This window comes from Somniosus microcephalus, chromosome 20 (assembly GCF_052327205.1).
Source record: "Somniosus microcephalus isolate GS21.2 chromosome 20, FLI_Smic_1.0, whole genome shotgun sequence".
Lineage (NCBI taxonomy): Eukaryota > Metazoa > Chordata > Chondrichthyes > Squaliformes > Somniosidae > Somniosus > Somniosus microcephalus.
Window position 1 is genome coordinate 36,272,921 of NC_141006.1, and position 17,118 is coordinate 36,290,038.

The following is a 17,118-nucleotide window of genomic DNA, read 5'->3' on the forward strand; positions in this document are numbered from 1 at the left end:
AAGTTACTCTTTAAATTGCTTTTGCCATAGTGCCCTGTCAAAAATAATTTGAACTGTGTGACCCTTACTTTGCATTGTGAAGGAAATGGGAATTTTGAGAGCTATATGAGAAAGGGGAATTGTGATGCATTTAAGGGGAAGCTAGATAAGCACACGAGGAAGAAAGGAATAGAAGGATACGTTGATGGGATTAGATGAAGAAGTGTGGGAGGAGTGTTGTGTGGAGCACTGGCGTGGACCAGTTGGGCTGAATAGCCTGTTTCTGTGCTGTAAATACTTTATAATATAGTGTAGACCCTTGTGAATCATCCCCAATATGTAGTTTCCCAGGATGTTTCCCCATCCCCCCCACCCCCACTCATCAGAATTTCCAGGATTCCTCCCCACCATCTGCTGAATATGTTTCCTGCCCAACCTGCACATCCCCTGCCAACTCCCCCCCACCCCCCCCCCCCACAAACATATCTTCCCCATCCTCCTCCATTGTGGTAGTTTCCTAGATTCCCCCTCCCCATCCTATCCCAATTCCTCTCCACCTCCCCTTCCCCTACCCTCTTGATTCCTCCCCCACCTTCCCCTCGTCGCTTCTCTTCCCATTCTCCTCCTCCTCTCTTCCCCTTCCTTTCTCTCTCTCCCTTCTTCTCCTCTCCCTCCCCTCTATCCCCCAGTTGTCCTCCCCTCTTCCCTTCCTTCTTCCATCATTTTTCCCTCCTTCCTTTCTTCTCTTTCCCCTCTCCCGCCCCTCCACCCCACACCTCCCCTCTTTCTCCCACCTTCCCCCTTTCCTCCCCTTCTCTCTGTCTCCTCTTCCTTCATCCAATTATCTTCCCACCATGTCGCCCTTCTGGACCTGTAGATTGCAGTTGATGTTGACCCTCCGTGTAAATCAAGGGATTTGCTATTAAGGTTTATTTTTGTCGAATATAAACTGAAAGCCTGTGTAGAGTAACAATGGTATGAAGGAATGACACCCCCACTACTGAAATAATAATGATGATAGCTTTCCTATCAGCACAAAGGGTCAGACCTCCATTATCAGTATGGTTGGCAAGTGGAAGAACTTAATAATGGGAAGAAATTAATCATAATGGAAGGGCATTAAATTTAAATAAGACTAAAAGAAAATCATCATGAAGGAAACAAAGCATTAATGACACAAGAAAAATTAGAAAATGAGCAGTTCCCCAGAGATATTAGTGTCCTTGATCAATTGAGGCGATTTGCATTCCATAAAACTAGCAGTGTAGAAAAATGAATACATCAGAGCATAGAGATATATAGAACAACTGGTACCTGGGAGTAGGTTACAGGGATATAAACTGAGGAATTGCAATAGTTTATTCAGGACAATTGAAAGTTAAGATTATGATACAGAATCCCTGATAATGGTGGCTTAATGTCAAGTCTGGGCTAGTATGGATTAAAATTGTGACTATTTGCTTTAAAGTTGGAGATTAAATTGGCAGAAACAGAATGCTATTTTGTAGACTTTGAATAATCCTACATTTTAGGGTTTGGTGAAATTCAAGCCAGGAAAATCAGAGCTGTTTTGTTGCATTCCTGCTAGAACTTTGGCCGAAGTGCATTGGAAATTAGGTTGGGAACCAGATATACAGGCCTAATGTCGGGATTTCCGCAGGCCTTGTGAGGGACAGAGCTTTCACCTGCGCCTTAAGACTGCGGCGCTGAGGCTGGGAATTCCCAACATTGGGAGTTCCTGTATCCTGGCATAGGATTGGTGGCAGAGACACCAAGCGTATTGACCCTCCACCTGACCCAAGTTGGGATCCTGGTCTGGACCCCTGAAGAAAAAGTGGGTAAGCTTATTTTTTATACTGTTAAATGGGGACAGCAATTCCCCCCCCACCCCACTCCCCAACCCTCGATGCCAGCTTGCCACACTGCCACCACAATTTGTGGCCTTTTCAGTGAGTGGGCAGCTGAGATTTGCTTCCAGTGGCGCAGGCACTCGCCATTCACCCACCCCTGACCTGGACAACCTTTCTCATGGTCAGTAGCAGAGGTCGTGGATGGGCGGGTAGAATGTTTGCTGGATTTCCGACTCCCTGATTTTGTTGGCCATTGTGAAAGTATTTAAAGCACCATACTCAACTCCCCCCCACCCCCATACACAAACACACAACACACATCTGTCAGAAACCTTCCCTCACCACTGGAGTGCAGGGGAAAATGAATGTAGACTCACAACAAGGCCAACAGATCTAGTCGCTCCTCTCCTCCCCACCAATACTTGACCACCAGCAATCACATGCTCTTCCTCTTGACTACTAACTAATTCTGACTAAATTTAAGTGTGGTGTGGAGATGCCGGAGTTGGACTGGGGTGGACAAATGTAAGAAGTCACACAACACCAGGTTATAGTCCAACAGCTTTATTTGAAATCACAAGCTTTCAGAGCGCTGCTCCTTCTTCAGGTGAAGTGGAGAAATGCATAAAGACACAGCTTATATAGTCAGAGAATCATGTCAGATGTTTACAGGTAATCTTTCCAACTGCCATTTATCTCACCTCGGCAGAGAGATAATCACAGCAATCAAAGGTGTGAATGGTGTCCAAACAGGTCAGTCAGGAAAACATTACATCAAAGAACAATGAGGTGGGGTCACAAGGGGTCAAATATTGCAGATGCTGGGGTCTGTATGAAAAACAAAAAAACAGACAAAAAACATTTTTTTTTTGCTGGAAATCACAGCAGGTCTGGCCGCATCTGTGTAGAGAGAACAAGCCAATGTCGACTCAAGTCTGGATGACCCTGCGTCAGGTGGGGTTACATGTAGCGTGACATGAACCCAAGATCTCGGTTGAGGCCGTCCTCATGGGTGCGGAACTTGGCTATCAGTTTCTGCTCGACGATTTTGCGTTGTCGTGTGTCTCGAAGGCCGCCTTGGAGAATGCTTACCCGAAGATCGGAGGCTGAATGTCCTTGACTGCTGAAGTGTTCCCCGACTGGGAGGGAACACTCCTGCCTGGTGATTGTTGTGCGGTGTCCGTTCATCCGTTGTCGCAGTGTCTGCATGGTCTCGCCGATGTACCATGCTCCGGGGCATCCTTTCCTGCAACGTATGAGGTAGACAACGTTGGCTGAGTCACATGAGTATGCACCATGTACCTGGTGGGTGGTGTCCTCACGTGTGATGATGGTATCTGTGTTGATGATCTGGCATGTCTTGCAGAGGTTGCTGTGGCAGGGTTGTGTGGTGTCGTGGTCGCTGTTCTCCTGAAAGCTGGGTAATTTGCTGCGAACGATGGTCTGTTTGAGGTTAGGCGGCTGTTTGAAAGCGAGTAGTGGAGGCGTGGGGATGGCCTTAGCGAGGTGTTCGTCGTCATCGATGACATGTTGAAGGCTGCGAAGAACATGGCGTAGTTTCTCCGCTCCGGGGAAGTACTGGACGACGAAGGGTACTCTGTTGGTTGTGTCCCATGTTTGTCTTCTGAGGAGGTCTATGCGATTTTTCGCTGTGGCCCGTCGGAACTGTCAATCGACGAGTCGAGCGTCATATCCCGTTCTTACAAGGGCGTCTTTCAGTGTCTGTAGGTGTGCATCGCGTTCCTCCTCGTTTGAGCAGATCCTGTGTATTCACAGGGCTTGTCCATAGGGGATGGCTTCTTTGACGTGGTTAGGGTGGAAGCTGGAGAAGTGAAGCATCGTGAGGTTGTCCGTGGGCTTGCGGTAGAGTGAAGTGCTGAGGTGTCCGTCTTTGATGGAGATTCGTGTGTCCAGGAATGAAACCGATTCTGAGGAGTAGTCCATGGTGAGTTTGATGGTGGGATGGAACTTGTTGATGTTATCGTGTAGTCTTTTCAGTGATTCTTCGCCGTGGGTCCATAGGAAGAAAATGTCGTCGATGTATCTGGTGTATAGCGTTGGTTGGAGATCCTGTGCAGCGAAGAAGTCTTGCTCGAACTTGTGCATGAAGATGTTTGCGTATTGGGGTGCGAATTTGGTCCCCATGGCTGTTCCGTGTGTTTGGGTAAAGAACTGGTTGTCGAAGGTGAAGACATTGTGGTCAAGGATGAAGCGGATCAGTTGTAGGATGGCGTCTGGAGATTGGCTGTTGTTGGTGTTGAGTACTGAGGCTGTCGCAGTGATGCCGTCATCATGGGGGATACTGGTGTAGAGAGCCGAGACGTCCATTGTGGCGAGGAGTGTTCCTGGTTCAACTGATCCGTGGGTGCTGAGTTTCTGTAAGAAGTCTGTAGTGTCGCGACAGAAGCTGGGGGTTCCCTGTACGATGGGTTTCAGGATGCCCTCGACCTATCCAGAGAGGTTCTCACACAGGGTTCCGTTGCCTGATGCGATAGGACGTCCGGGTGTGTTGGCTTTGTGTATCTTTGGGAGGCAGTTTAAGTGGTCTACTTTTGTTGCTCTAGTTCTGCACTGAGATGGCAGCTACTCACCTGCAACCCACAGCAACAAATACATGCGGAAAACATGGAACGGTGGGTGGTGGTGGGGGTTGCGGGGCGGGGGGGGGAATTTCTCAGCATGTGTGCCAACCTTTTGGGTTCATTATTTTAGGCCCAACCTGATAGGAATTAGATGCCCTAGCTCTAGCCACTTTGCATTTTGATTTCGCTTCAGCTCTCATCCTTCGGTTCTTATCCTTTGAAGTGGTGCCCAGAATCTCAACAGAATGCTGAGTAAAGCTTGCAGAGAGTCACATTATACTCCTTTGTGATATCATTAATTAGAACTAAACACAAGGACACAATTAGAATTAAAGTTTGTAAAAGATTATTTTCAGGGATGTTGAATTGAAATACATCACAAGGGGGAACGATAGCAAGACTAGGACCATAATTAAAAAGATAATTAAAGGTAAACCTGAAAACTAAGGATAAATATTTTTAAAGTGATAAAGAATCAAAAAGTAGTGAGACTCAGAGATCTGTCAAACTCAACTGAGTGTAACTTATATAAGCACTAGAAATGATTAAAGGACAATCAGAAGTCAGACTGTTGGCAGTAAGAAGGATCAAAAGACACTTTTAACTATTGAAAAGTGGGTGCTGTGTTGAAGACCAATTAATTCTTCGCATCAGTGTTCACAAATGAAAATTGGGACACATTTCAGCTCCAGTCAAACTGGGGCAGGAAAATATAATATCTGGAGACGCCAACGAAACTTGTGTTATGAAGTTACTAAGAACACCTGGATCAGATGGGAAGGAATCTACCAAGATATAGATGATACCCTGCTTAATAATTGAAGGACCTCCATAAATACAGAGATTGACGGCAGGAAGATAGTTAATGTAAATCTAGTGTTCAAAAAAAAGGAATGAGATATGAATCAAGGAACTATAGGTCCATTATTCTAACACTGGGAGCCAGAAAAATGCTCAGGAGTATTTATGGGATACTATCAATTTTCACCTAAACAGCGTAGAAGTTGCAAGAAGTAGTCAGTGTGACTTGGAAGCAATAGGGTATGTCCAACTAATTCACTGGAATTCTTTGAGGAGGTAATTAAATTACTAGACAAAGGGCTATCCAATGGGCATAATTTATTTGGGTTTTCAGAACACTCCTGAGGTTTCAGACAAAGGTGTAGGTAATAGAATTGATGGCATATTACTGAACTGAAATGAAAACTAGGCTGGCAATAGAAAGCACTGTGTGATAAATGGAGAAGCCTCTTTGATGAAAGTGACTAGTACAGTGCTGGCGCTGTCTGTTCAAGTCTATTTCTGTTTGCACTTTTCATAAATCTATGATCGAGGATAATTATTGTGATATTTTCTAATTTGCTGTTCAAACTAAGCTACATGGCCATATGTTGAATGTAAGGAAGGTTGAAAATATTCAAAGGGACAAATTAAATGGATGAAATAAGGAACAGTGGATGGAATATTATGCAGATAAATGCAAGGTAAAGCATGTTCATACCTAAAATATGTACTCAATTGATCAATGTCTATTGATGTGGGGAAAACATTTGGCTGTGATTATAGAGCATTTACTGAAAATATCCCATCTAGACTGAACAGGTATTGGCACCAGGAAACATTTAAAATGCATAATTTGAAATGATGGAAGTCAAGAGGTGTTTTACTTTTAAACAGGTTTTGGGTAAGTCCACGTTGAGAATATACTGGTCATTATTTTAACACAGAGCAGGTGAGTGGTGAGGTGAGTTGGAAACTCACTCACTGCTCCAGAAATCAGACCTGGCGTATTTTACCTCCCGGGCTTCATTAACGTGCCACTGGCCCACTTCCAGCTCGTTCCAAGTGGGAAGTGGTCGGGAAGCGGTTGCTGGCCTTGTGGAAATTGGGTTGTCATTGGCCGCCCGCCGGCATGCAGGTAGGTATGGGGAAAGGGATTCTGGGAGGATCTAAGTGGGTGGGGGTGCAGAGTCGCAGAGGAGAGAAGGCCTAAACTTTGTTGTAGGGCCCTGAGGAGCAACTCCAGCTCCTCCTAACCCCACAAACAAAAGTAAAAAAATTACCTTTCAGGGCCTCTTCATGCCCCGAACCCCTTCAGACCTGCTTCAGCCAAGTGGGAAATCTGCAGCGGCTTCTTTGCTCTAGCCGGCGTTAAAAGCCCAGTTGGAGTCCGATGACCTAATCAGATCTGATCTCCGTAGGTCTACGAGGACCCCATCATCTTTGGGTGGGCGGCTCAGTTGTACGTCCAGAAGCCTGACTAAAAATTGCAGGCAGCTTTCCTGAGCAATTTTAATTGGCTACCCGGCTGATTTTTGCTGAGCAGTTCGAGTTCAAAGTGGCCCCAATGTGTGAGTTTTTTGGCACTCTCAAGCAACAGTGGTGGTGTGGAGATGCCGGAGTTGGACTGGGGTGGACAAATGTAAGAAGTCACACAACACCAGGTTATAGTCCAACAGCTTTATTTGAAGTCACAAGCTTTCGGAGCGCTGCTCCTTCATCAGGTGAAGTGGAGAGATGCATAAAGACACAGCTTATATAGTCAGAGAATAATGTCAGATGTTTACAGGTAATCTGACATTATTCTCTGACTATATAAGCTGTGTCTTTATGCATCTCTCCACTTCACCTGACGAAGGAGCAGCGCTCCGAAAGCTTGTGACTTCAAATAAAGCTGTTGGACTATAACCTGGTGTTGTGTGACTTCTTACATCAAGCAACAGTGACACTTAGCTTAAAGTTCGAAGTATGAGTGTTTTCAGGACTTAAAATTCAGTTTTGAGTAGAGACTCATTGAATTGAACTTATTTTCACTAATTTCTTTTAGAAAACCAATGTGCTTTAAAATGTCAAGGTATCAACAGTTTAGATGTAAGTGAGTTAACCATCTTATAAATTGTGACGATGGTACAAATACAAAATTAGTAAACTTGAAGCATGGTTAATGACCAGAAGAAAATATTTTCCCACAGAATAGTGCACATGTCGACTATACTCCCTGCAGAAGCATTAAAAACTATATTCATTCATTCTTTTAAAAGTAACTGAACATTTCAAAGCTGAAATGTTGGATTTTACACTTGATTATTACAAGGGATGAGGAAGAAGTTTCACAGAGCTTTACATTTTTGTAACTTTTACCTGTAGGTCGTTTCGCAGGAGATTGCATATTTTGGGTGGAATTTGCATGCATGATCTATTGGAAAGAATGGGTTTGATAGGTTGAGTGGCCATTTCTATCTACACCCTTTTATGTTCTTCCCATTACTGTAGATTGTTTCGGAAATGATTTGTGGAAGATTTCAAGGAAATCCCACTATTTAAAAAAATTTGCAGAACATGGCTGATGTTTTCTTAACTGGAGATTTGTTTAGTTCGTTTAGTAACTCATAACTTCTTGCTGGAGAATTTGCGCGTACTGTATTAAACACTGACACTGTTTGTGTTCCTTCAGCATTCAGACACAATGAATGCCCTGATCCGGGGGTACCGGTGAATGGGAGACGTTTTGGGGAAAGTCTGCAGCTCGGAAGCACTGTATCTTTTCTCTGTGAGGAAGGATTTCTCAAGACACATGGATCAGAAACTATCTCCTGTATCCTGAAAGACGGAAATGTGGTCTGGAACAGTGCTGTACCAAGATGTGAAGGTGACCATTTTAACAGCATATGTTGACAGCAGCCCAGTGCACGTTTGCAGATCTGTAATTTTGGTGGGGGCCCATTTTTGACTTAACAAGTTTGTTGGAAAGGTCTGAGGTTCACAGCCAAATAACATCTTTTCTAGACAACATGCAATGCTCATTTCAGCAACTGAAACATTCATGAGTTTGAGGTGATGCATTTTGGCAGAAGGAACAGGGAGAGGCAATATACACTTAATGGCACAGTTTTAAAGAGCGTGCAGGGACAGAGGGACCTGGGAGTTAATGTGCATAGGTCCCTGAAGGTGGCAGGACATATTGAGAGAGTGGTTAACAAAGCATATGGGATCTTGGGCTTCATAAATAGAGGTATTGAGTACAAAAGTAGAGAAGTTAAGCTGAACCTTTATAAACCGCTGGTTAGGCCACAACTGGAGTATTGCGTCCAGTTCTGGTCACCACACTTTAGGAAGGATGTGAAGGCCCTTGAGAGGGTGCAGAGGAGATTTACCAGAATGGTTCTGGGGATGGGGGAATCTTAGCAACAAGGACAGGTTGGAGAAGCTGGATTTGTTTTCATTAGAGCAAAGAAGGTTGAGGGGTGATTTGTTAGAGGTGTACAAGATTATGACGGGTTTGGATAGGCTAGACGGAGAAAGGCTCTTCCCACTAGTTGATGGTACAAGGACTAGGGGACACAGATTTAAGGTTTTGGGCAAGAGATACAGGGGGATGTGAGGAAAAACTTTTTTACGCAGCGAGTGGTGAGGACCTGGAACTCGCTGCCGACGGAGGTGGTGGAAGCGGAGACACTCAATGTTTTCAAGAGGAGACTGGATAGGCACTTGAGGGAAATAAACTTGCAGGGCTACGGGGATAGAGCGGGGGAATGGAACTGACTAGATTGCTCTACAGAGAGCCAGCACGGACTCGATGGACCAAATGGCCTCCTTCTGTGCCGTTATGACTGACATTTTTTAATGGTTAAGGCTGTGCATAGTTCGTAAAATGTGTGAAATTTAAGCTTTGTATCAGTCACTTCAAACCCCATTGCAACAGTTGGAGGCCAGAAACAGGAAAAGTGCTGGAGATTCAGGTTTGCCATTTGTTCACTGCTACTCTCACGAGAAACAAAGGCATCAGCATCATTGTGCAAAATACAGGTCACATGAATTGCTCTGTCCATTCCTCAGAAAATATCCTTTCAGTTTGGGAAGTATAATGTTAGAAAAAGTGTTATTATGTCTGTGCCCTCAATGTCACCATGAATGATATTTTTGTACCTATGAAATCGTAATACCCATTATTGTTCATAAGTGACCTGTTCGACTGTGCAGTTGAACATGGCCTGATGCAACAGTTGTGAGAGAGAAACAATAGCGTGTCCACACAATGGAACCTTTTTATAGTGGATTCTTTTTAGTGAAACAAAAAACATGTCGGCCTAGAAATTCAGTGCCCTTAGCACCGATTTTGCGGCGCTAGAGGGCCTAGCGCTGCAATTGGCGCCGGTTCCTAAATTGCCTGGCGCCCTTCCGCGGCGGTAGACCGGTAGCGCTGCGCCGGCACCGATGACGTCATCGGTGTGCGCAGCGTCCCGGTTGCCGTGGTAACCCGGCCCCAAGCCGAAATTCAGTTGCGGCCGCCTCGCCAGTGGCAGCCGCAACTAAGACTCCGGCAAACGAGTGTTGCCGGAGTCTGCGCCAGCGCTTTAAGGAGGCGCGGCGGCCGGCCGCTTTCCCGCCGGCCGCCTGCCCGCAGCTCCCTCCCCAGACTTCTCCCCCCCCCCCACCCCCAGAACAGATGCAAGCCCGGCACTTGTCCGAGGTGCCGGGCTCATTTTTGATGAGATTTGCGCGGGCCGCGGCCGGGTGCAGGCAGCTCCTCCTTAACGGAAGGAGGAGGCCTGCACTTCCTGAGCCTGCCGCACCGCAGCGGGCGCCGCAGCGCCGGAATAGCGCCGCAATGCGGCGCGTTGCGCCAGTTTTCAGGCGCTAAAACCCTTCAGTAGCGCCGGCAGCCGTTTGGGCGCGGCGCTACTGAATTTTTGGCGCGCGCAAAGGGCTTTAGCGCCGGCGCTAACTTCCGGCGCTAAAGCCCTGGCGCAGCGCAAACTCAATTTCTAGGCCGTCAGGTTACCAGGACGAGCTGGCTAATGTAGCATTACTAACTGAGAGCTTGATGAAGTGGAGGATACAGTGACGTTTAAATTCATTGTGCACTGGTGCTCGTGCTTTGACAAAAAGATTGAGATCTCAAAATAATTTTCTGATCTGTGCTGAAACCTAACGTTATTTAGTCAGGATTGTGAGGGTAACTTGAGACTGCACGCACAAAAAAAAAAAATAACTGCAATCTTAAGACTGCTTGTTTCCTGGGGACTAACTGGAATGGATCTTTTTATAAGTTAAGTTGACGCACTGAACAATATTAAGCAAATGAGATACACACACTTCTGAGCAACACCCTACTGTTCTTTTTGAGTTAAACAACAGAAAATTAGAGCTCAGATTTTCACTGCTGGTAGTTGGTAATGCAAGATGATTTATCCATTCACAAACGTGATACATTTGTGATAACGAAGGTTTTGGTTTGTTCAAAGTCACTGTAAGTGGGCTCCATTGTATTCTTGCCAAGAAATAATCACAATTTATGGAATAAATTACAAAGGTGGCTTGCACAAAACAAGTTCCATATACTGCTACAAAAATAACTCAAGATCACTGCACGCCCAACCATGCAGATAACACCTGGAGTATAAGAGTAAAGAAGTCATACTGCAATTATATAGGGCCTTGGTGAGACCACACCTGGAGTATTGTGTACAGTTTTGGTCTCCTTACCTAAGGAAGGATATACTTGCCGTAGAGGGAGTGCAACAAAGGTTCATTAGACTGATTCCTGGGATGAGGGGATTGTCTATTGAGGAGAGTTTGAGTAGACTCGGCCTATATTCCCTAGAATTTAGAAGAATGAGAGGTGATCTCATTGAAACATATAAAATTCTTACAGGGCTTGACAGGGTAGATGCTGGGAGGGTGTTTCTCCTAGCTGGGGAGTCTAGAACCAGGGGGTCACAGTCTCAGAATAGCGGGTCGGCCATTTAGGACTGAGATGAGGAGAAATTTCTTCACTCAAAGGGTTGTGAATCTTTGGAATTCTCTACCCCAGAGAGGTGTGGATGCTCAGCCCTTGAGTATATTCAAGACAGAGATTGATAGATTTTTTGGGTGCTCAGGGAATCGAGGGATATGGGGATAGTGCTGGAAGGTGGAGTTAAGGTAGAAGATCAGTCATGATCTTATTGAATGGTGGAGCAGGCTCGAAGGGCTGAATGGCCTACTCCTGCTCCTATTTCTTATATTCTTAAAAGTGGACATGAGTGTGGAGGGAAGGAATGTATTTTTAGGCACCCTAAAAAGAGCGATCATGAAGCTGATTTGATCCCAAAAGTACAAACCTGACCATAGTGCTTATCTGCTTGAACTGCCGAGGAACATTGATGTATTTAATCAAACCACCAGGACTCGGACATATAATTACTTGCCTTCCACCAGCACTCCCTCCTGGACTGCATGGGTCAATAGCATTTTTGTACATCTACTGTTAGACCACCAGCATTTGGCCAGTGGTCTAATGGTAGATATGGTTTAGTTGAGGACCTGGAATGCATCAATATTCCTTGCAAGTTCAAGCAGATTCAAAGTATGCCCTGGCTTGTACTTGGGAGATCAAGTTAGCTTCATGATGCATCAGCTGGACCGCCAGAAGTAAGCAGCAATGTACATTTTCAGGCAGCTGGTTTAAGAGTTATGGCTACAGCTGTAAATGTCAGTCATCATCAACAGTCAAGGGTTATGGGGAGCGGGCGGGAAGTGGAGTTGAGGCCAAGATCAGATCAGCCATGACCTTATTGAATGGCGGAGCAGGCTCGAGGGGCCGAATGGCCTACACCTGCTCCTATTTCTTGTGTTCTTATGTTCTAACTACCAGTATAGAAGAATGGTGGTGTTTCTAACAATCCCTGGATTTTTTAAAGGGATATTTATGCAAACCAAAAATGGTTTGAATTTAGCCAAATGCATGTATTTGTCTACGAACCTAAATGGCCCAAGTGAGCTCACTTTCAGATGAGAGTTCAGGCTCAAATTTTCATTATTTTCTATATATAATGTTTATATATTTTTTTATTACTCTGTTTTCTGCAGGTTGTAAACCTCTGGACAATATATTTTTATATCAGAATGTACAAATATCAATTATCTACTACTTATATTAGAAGGCCTTTGTTCTGTACTACCAACATCTTCCTTGTCTTCCCGTTCATCTCGTACTAAAGGGCCGCAGCCATTCTTTACGATTGCAAGAAGGTGGAAGAATGTAAAATAACAGGTGGTCAGGGATAAGTTACAGACTGATATGGGGAATGCCTTGTTAATTTAAAACTTGTATGCACCTACATATTTGTTACTGATAAACACATTGGCTTAGAATAAATACAGAGAATGGCTTGCACCTGTTCCTATGTTCTATATGCAACTCACTCTGGATTATCATTAAAGCTGTATGTGAAAAATGAGAATAGAGTCCAGAACTCTGACTGAGCCACTTCTGTGTATCATCACGAGCTGTACTTCACTCTGTGTTTGTTTTCCCACAGCACCATGTGGAGGTCACCTAACTGCTCCAAGTGGAATGATATTATCTCCAGGCTGGCCAGGATTTTACAAGGATTCTCTCAACTGTGTGTGGGTGATTGAAGCTCAACCTGGATATCCCATCAAAATAACCTTTGACAGGTGATTTCACACCTTTTCCAATTATTAATTGGTAACCATGTTTGAATGCATTCAGCATAATGTGGGGTATGGTGGTGTGGTGTGGTGATATTACTGGACTAATAATCCAGAAGCTTGGGCTAATAATCCAGACACGGTGGGCTGGATTTTCTCAATGGAGACGAGTTGGAGGCGGGACTGCTGCTTGTCATGTCAATGTCCCGCCTCCATCATCTTCTGACCAACCAGGGGATTTTCCCCTGATTGGCCTGCTGAGCCCGCAGGGCAGGCTTAACAAGGTCAATTAGGGAGGAAGTCACTGACTGAGCATGTCAGAGCACATCAACGTCTGATGTGCTCTCTGTCAAGACTTCTTGAAAGAAGAAATGTCAGCATTTGACAGCTCTGTGAAGCTGTCAAACATTGACATTCTCTGTAGTTTCAGGAGTCCTTGTGTTTAGGACTCATCAAACCTTTCAACTTTGTAGCTGTCAGATGACTGTTGGTTCGGAGGATCCAACAGCCAGTCTGTGAAATCGACAAGGAAGATGTCGGGTCTCCCGGTCCAGGATGGATGAAGGCTGTAGACAGAAAACAAGGTAAGTGAACATTTTTTAACACTTAACACTCACCTTCCATACTTACCACTCCACACTCCACACCCATCACGCACCTCGACATCTTACTTTCAGGTGCCTCCGACCCCCGCAGGCCTCCTACTCAACTCCTCCAACCCGGCGGGGTTCTCCGAGGTCGGGAAGCCTTTACCTGAGAAGGTAAATGGGCACTAATCCTTTTTTCTGCCTGTTAACTACCTGTTAACAGGCAGTTAAAAGGATTTAATCCCTTTCCTGCCTCCAGGAGACAGGACCCGAAGCAGCACATCTTCCCGCCTCCTGGCAAAAGGGCACGGAGGCGGGATGGGGGCGGTTTTGCCATCATCCCCCACTTTCTGCTACTTTACCGGCAGTCCCGCCTCCATGCCCGCCTCCTCGGGGCTGAGAAAATCCAGCCCTGTGATTTCAGATCCTGACAGCTTCAATCTGCCAAATTGAGAATTTGAATTCAGTTTTAAAAAGCTGGGAATTAAAAAGCTGGTCATAAAATCCAACTGATTCACTAATGTCCTTTAGGGAAGGAAACCTGTTGTATTTACCCAGTATGGCCTATATGTGACTCCAGTCCCACACCAATATGGTTGACCCTTAACTGCGCTCTGAGGTGGCCGAGCAAGCCAAGCAGATGCATACAGGCAACTAGGGATGGGCAATAAATGCCAGCCTTGCCAGCAATGCCCACATCCAGAGAATTAAGTTTTAAAAAGTAATATCAGAAAACCTCATTACTAATTTGTATTTACATAGCTTTAGTGATCACAATAATGTCCATAAAATGCAAATATACTCTCTCAATGCAAGCAATGATTTCCGTGTGAAATCTAAAGCATAGTAATAAATGATATACACAGAGATCAGACACTGCTTTATTTATTCAGTCATATGACTTCTGTGATCATTGCTGAAAAGCAAATCAAAGAGTTTGCAGTCATATTAGATCTTTCAGACTCTGTGATTGTCATTCGGATCATATTTGTGCTTATGTTCCGGCAGTGCTAAATGGTATTGCAGATTAATTTTCACAGATTCTTCCCTGAAAGTGCCATATTCTATCTTTTAAAAAAACTACTTTCAGATTGATCAAGTGGTAAAATCATCAGACTATTTCTGTGCTTTAAAAAAGAGAAATCTGTTTGAGCGATAAAAGGTAGTGCATTGGCAGAGGGATAGGATATAAATCAAAAGAGATGTTACTGCAGGAGACTTTAGCTGGGCTGCATTAGGGGTAGAATCACCACACAGTAGAAAGGATTCTTGAGTGGATCCAGCATTATACAAGGTATTCTAATTTATGGGGAAAGGTTAAAGAAATTGGGCTTGTTCTCATTGGAAAAGTACAGGCTTTGCAGTACTTAAGACATGTTTTTGAAGCTGCTGGGTAAAGAACTGCTTCAAAGAAAGCTAAAATAAGCATTCACTCATGAAAATAACTGATTTTGAAGAAATTGCACCAGCAATACTGAATGTATATTAGTCCAAAAATGTCAAGCACTTTGACAGCAATTTTTGAAAATAAATTTTCTACTTTTACTCAATGTATAGTACAGAATTCTGCTGATGCCCATTTTAAGAAATGTTTTGGAGTACTGTACATTGCAATTTACACCTGGTAAAGCTTCCCTTGGACAGCATATAATTCTATAGTAGCTTTCCTCTCCCTTTTACCCTTTCCCTATGCCGTGTAGAGATTCCCCTTAATCTAACAGACTATTCCATCCTGAGATAGTACCTTAACTCCCATAAATTCCTTCTATTCTATGTCCTTTATACTAATTAACTTTTAATTATCTTCGCAAGCAGTTCTGTTAAACAAACTCCAAATTCTACCTTAGCATTATAATATGGTTATTAGTAATAATGGAAGAAACATAGGTTGGGCCTTCATTGGCCAAATTAAAGACACAACAACAGAGTCAAAATCCTAAACTTACAAACAACAGACAGCTAGCCTGTTGTTAGCTGACAAGGCCATACCGTGGGCCCCTGTATGGAATGTTATGCTTCATCTAATCTAACTAACTGAAGACATTTTGTCTCGACGTCTAATTCAAGCCTCCAGGAAAACAAAACTTACACAGTTCCAGTAAAACACAACTTGTACATTAAACCCTTACTTGTCTCGAGCACTAATACAATCATTTAAACACAGTATTATTCGCATTACAGCTTCATTCGCATAACCATATATATTTTCAGGCACCCCTAATTTTTAACAGCCCTGCATTATTTTCTGGTTAAGAGGTGGGACAAGAGAATTGCCCCAAGACCAATGCTAGGAGAGGTCAGGGTGACATGTCTTCTGATTCTTTTTCCCCCTCTGCTTATCAAAATGGAAATATTTTATTGGTAATGTAGTACTGTTTCATGCATAGAAATGACCAGATCACTAAATTTTGAAGGATATCGCCATGGCAACATGACCCTTTCTAAACAAGCACCCGTTGGTCAAGACATCATATTATTTACTTTGCATAATGAAGGTGAAAGGCTGAGAATAAATGGATTGTAGCTATGAGTGGTCCAACTGTTCTGAATATACTTCCCATTCCACAGGAAGAAAATGTATTTTTTCCCCCCGTTAAAACCAGTCTCTGAGTAACTATAAAGTACAAGGTTCATCACTTTTAGTCTGAATCACAGACAAGTAATCCCTCGAGTTTTGACATCATAGGAAAGCAGCAGCCAATTAGCTCGGCAATGTCATGCTAAAGCTGCTGCAGTCCTTACTGTCTTCAGTCCATTCCTAATCAGTAATTAATCTCCACAACCAGATTCACCACCACTATGTTCTCAACAAATTACATTAATTCACACTCCAGTGAGTCTTACACGTATTACTTGAAACTTATAATATAAAATTCTTATATAGGTCATGGGCTCTATTGAAGCCTACATTCCTATGGGAATTCTAATATTAAAATGCCAACAATTGCCCATTACAATTAGCTGTAAATATTATATACTGTGGCACTGCAATGTTAAATGACTTTAATGATTGATTACCTGTTATGCCAGTAGGCAGTGGTGTGTTACCTTTTCCCCACAACCACACAGGCTGCTTCCTGAAAAACAAAAAAAGGCAACAATGTCAGATTTCATAATAATATGATTGCATTTGTCCACTGAATTACATTTAATGTTTTCTAATGATTTCATTCTTTTTTTAAATTCGGAGTTCTCAGCTTCTTCCGAAGGCCTGGGCTTGGAATTAATATTTGAATTGATGTGTCTCTGTTAGCTGAATGCAGGTTGTGTAGTCTGAGGATTTGTAATGTACCCAATTTTCCAGGATGCATCAGTACCATTTCATCAGCTTGATGCTCTCCAAATGCTTGAGTATTTTTCTTTCAACATCTAGAAGTTTTTGCTCATTTGTTTCTCTAAATTAATTGAAGAAAAGCTAGTGGACAAATTTCAAAACCTTTATTCAGGTGGAGTTTATTTGAGTGTTTTAGACAAAGGTGTGTATATGTATGAGTGGGGGAGAGGGGACAGTGAGAAATAAAATGAGAGACTTTGCTGATTGCACCCAGAGCTTTTGTATATTGAGATGAGAGAGAAAAAGTGTTATCCTCATCCTAATTTGAGTATTTTTAAAGTTGAATTTTAAAGCAAACAGAAAGTCTCTGTCACCTGTGTTTTGTTGATAGAAACTCTCATGCCCTCTCC

The 17,118-nt window shown here is 43.6% G+C and overlaps 1 protein-coding gene across 1 annotated transcript in view; it reads left to right on the top strand.

The window, feature by feature from the left end:
• csmd2 (CUB and Sushi multiple domains 2) overlaps positions 1-17,118 on the top strand; it is an 807,040-nt gene that overhangs the window by 273,058 nt on the left and 516,864 nt on the right. The window contains exons 10-11 of the mRNA XM_085962435.1: positions 7,866-8,060; positions 12,715-12,853. Coding sequence (XP_085818561.1) covers positions 7,866-8,060; positions 12,715-12,853 — 334 coding nt within the window. The remainder of the gene's footprint in view (positions 1-7,865; positions 8,061-12,714; positions 12,854-17,118) is intronic.